The 2,785-nt window shown below is 41.4% G+C and overlaps 2 protein-coding genes across 2 annotated transcripts in view; one reads left to right on the plus strand and one right to left on the minus strand.

Annotated features, from left to right (window-relative positions):
• Positions 1–2,053, minus strand: part of LOC106884158 (cytochrome P450 3A19-like) — an 8,113-nt gene extending 6,060 nt beyond the window's left edge. The window contains exon 1 of the mRNA XM_014935392.2: positions 1,925–2,053. Coding sequence (XP_014790878.1) covers positions 1,925–1,968 — 44 coding nt within the window. The 5' untranslated portion in view covers positions 1,969–2,053. The remainder of the gene's footprint in view (positions 1–1,924) is intronic.
• Positions 1–2,785, plus strand: part of LOC106879338 (cytochrome P450 3A21) — a 113,051-nt gene that overhangs the window by 38,734 nt on the left and 71,532 nt on the right. The window lies entirely within an intron of this gene.

The following is a 2,785-nucleotide window of genomic DNA, read 5'->3' on the forward strand; positions in this document are numbered from 1 at the left end:
AGGCGATGGGTTATAAAGCAAATGGCCAATACTGTTAGCATATCCCATAACAGAGTTCAGAATATTCTGCTCGGTAGCTGCCACGCCTTCTGAAACCTGTTCAAAAGCTCACCAGGCTGATCACACCACGGGTTATTCTGATATTGTTTGAGGCAGATCCAGCTGGTTTCCTTGAACATTTCTTAACCCTTGGATGAGTGCTGGGTTCATCACTTTGTGTCAGAGAGAAAGAGTGGATACATCCTTTCTCATCTGCTTCAAAAAGAGGTCGTCATGGCCTCAGGTTTTTAGTCATGCAAAAGGCGTTGTGTTTACTGACTATCTTCAAAAGGGCCACACCATCAATGAAGAGTATTATGCCAGCTTGCTGCCGAGGACAACTGACGAAAGGGATTTTCTTTCATCAGGGTAGTCCTCCACCAAACATGTCCTTGGTCTCAACGGTTATTATGCGTAACTGTGGTTTTCAACTGGTTGGCCACCCTCTTGACACTTCTGATTTCGCTACATCTCAATATCATCTGTTCCCCAGCATGAAAAAACTCTTGGCTGAGAACCAGTATCGCAGTGAGGATAGCATCATATCTGCTGATGATTTTTATTTGAGCGACAGGCTGAAAGCTTCTTCACCAAAGGGATTCAAGCATAGCAACACCAGTGGAAGAAGTGTGAAAGGGAAACTACGAGGGGGTACCCAAAAGAAACCACAAATTTGCAGTATTATTTTATTCACTTAGTTTTACATGTTTACACTTTTATCGCCTTCCGAGTATTCTCCATTTCTAGCAATGCATCGGTCCAGACACGTTTTCCACTATTCAAAGCAGTTCTGGAACTCCTGTGAAGTGGTACCTTTTAACGCCCCCGTCCTTTTTTCTTCATTTCTTCCACATCTGTAAATTCCGTAGCGCCACCTTTAGTCACCAGTGATGACCTTCACTTCACGACCTCTATTCAGGCATGACTGGTTTTGATCTTCTGCGTGCAAGCGAGGTACAAATTTTGCTGCAACTCTTTTCATTCGCAATTCCTCGATCAAAATTCGTTGGCAAAAGCTCCAGGACGCACCAGTCATATCAACAAGTTCGTCAATTGTTCAGTTATGTTCCTCTAATATCAGTTCACAAATTTTCGTGTTTTCATTTGTTCGAAAGGTCAACGGTTGGTCTTTAGGAATGGTCTTCAATGAACATTCCTAAAGCGTGGAAACCACACGTAAACTTGTATTTTGCACGCATACAAAGACATATATAGATGCGTTTGCAAATATACATACACGTACACATCCAAGCACTCACTCATTCTTACACAAACGCATATACGTACATTATTATCATCATCATCATCATCATCATCATCATCATCATCATCATCATCATCATCATCATCATCATCATCATCATTATTATTATTATTATTATTATTATTATTATTATTATTATTATCATCATCATCATCATCATCACCATCATCATCATCATCATCATCATCATTATTATTATTATTATTATTATGCGCCCTTTTAAAGCCTAGCCAGGCTCATGGGCCCGGTTTCCCGGTTTCTATGGCGTATGTGTTCCACCCACCTGGACGGGACGCCAGTCCATCGCAGCGTGACTCAGCGTTACTCAAGAAACAGGAAGTAAGAGTGAGAGAAAGTTGGTGCGAAAGAGCACAATAGGGATCGCCACCATCCCCTCCCGGAGCCTCGTGGAGCTTTAGGTGTTTTCGCTCAATAAACACACACAATGCCCGGTTTGGGAATCAAAACTGCGAGTCCGCTGCCCTAACCACTGGGCCATTGCGCCTCCACATATACGTACATAAACATGTGTAAAAATGTATGCATTGCTGAGAAGTTAGAGAAAACCTACTGAGGAATAAATGTGCGTATATAACCGAAACAAATGCAAAGGAAACGTACGTATTTGCAATGGGATACAATCTCAGTGTCTCATCCATGCACATGTTGAGGTAAGGTAATTTCTGAACACTGTCATAAGTAGCAAGATCCTAGAAAAGAAAATAAGGAAATAATTATAACAGTATTAATAATCTCATTGTTCCAGTTTTTATTAGGGCTCCACACAAGCGATTTTGTTTTGCCACCGTATCAACGATGGAGAATATCTACATCATTTACATTCGACGGATATTTGTCCTCATCTTGTTTGTTGCTAACACGTTTCGGCTTATATACCCTCCAGCCTTCTTCAGGTGTCTTCGGGAAATTTCGAATCTGGGTTCTCATTCCTAAAGTATTTTTCGATGTTATTATTATTATCATTATTATTGTTGTTGTTGTTGTTCAGGTCACTGCTTGGAAACGAACTCGGAATCTTGGAGTTGGTAGCCCGCGCTCTTAACCACTACGCCATGAGCCCGTGGGCAATTATGGAGTGAATTTTAGGGCTTATAAATCTAATATTTTTCTATCCTTCCCTAATACTGATTCCTTTATGCTGCTCATATCTGCACTCGGTCTGCTTAGGAGGTTGTTGTGTACTAGCATATGTGCTGCTTCTTTTAGTTTTCATATTTTCCAGTGATGTTCTCTGTCTATTATTTTAACTTCATCCCACAGGGGGAGGTGGTCTCCATTTTTCCATACATGATCAGCTATACCCGATTTATCACTATCTCCTCGTGTCACAGCTTTGCGATGTTCGTCTACCCTTATTTTGAGGGGGCGAGATGTTTCGCCTTTGTATAACCTACCACAGCTGCACGGGATGGAGTACACGCAGTCTTTGGTCATATTCTCTTCTATTGGTGGTTTTACCTG

The sequence above is a fragment of the Octopus bimaculoides genome, chromosome 26, assembly GCF_001194135.2.
Source record: "Octopus bimaculoides isolate UCB-OBI-ISO-001 chromosome 26, ASM119413v2, whole genome shotgun sequence".
Classification (NCBI taxonomy): domain Eukaryota; kingdom Metazoa; phylum Mollusca; class Cephalopoda; order Octopoda; family Octopodidae; genus Octopus; species Octopus bimaculoides.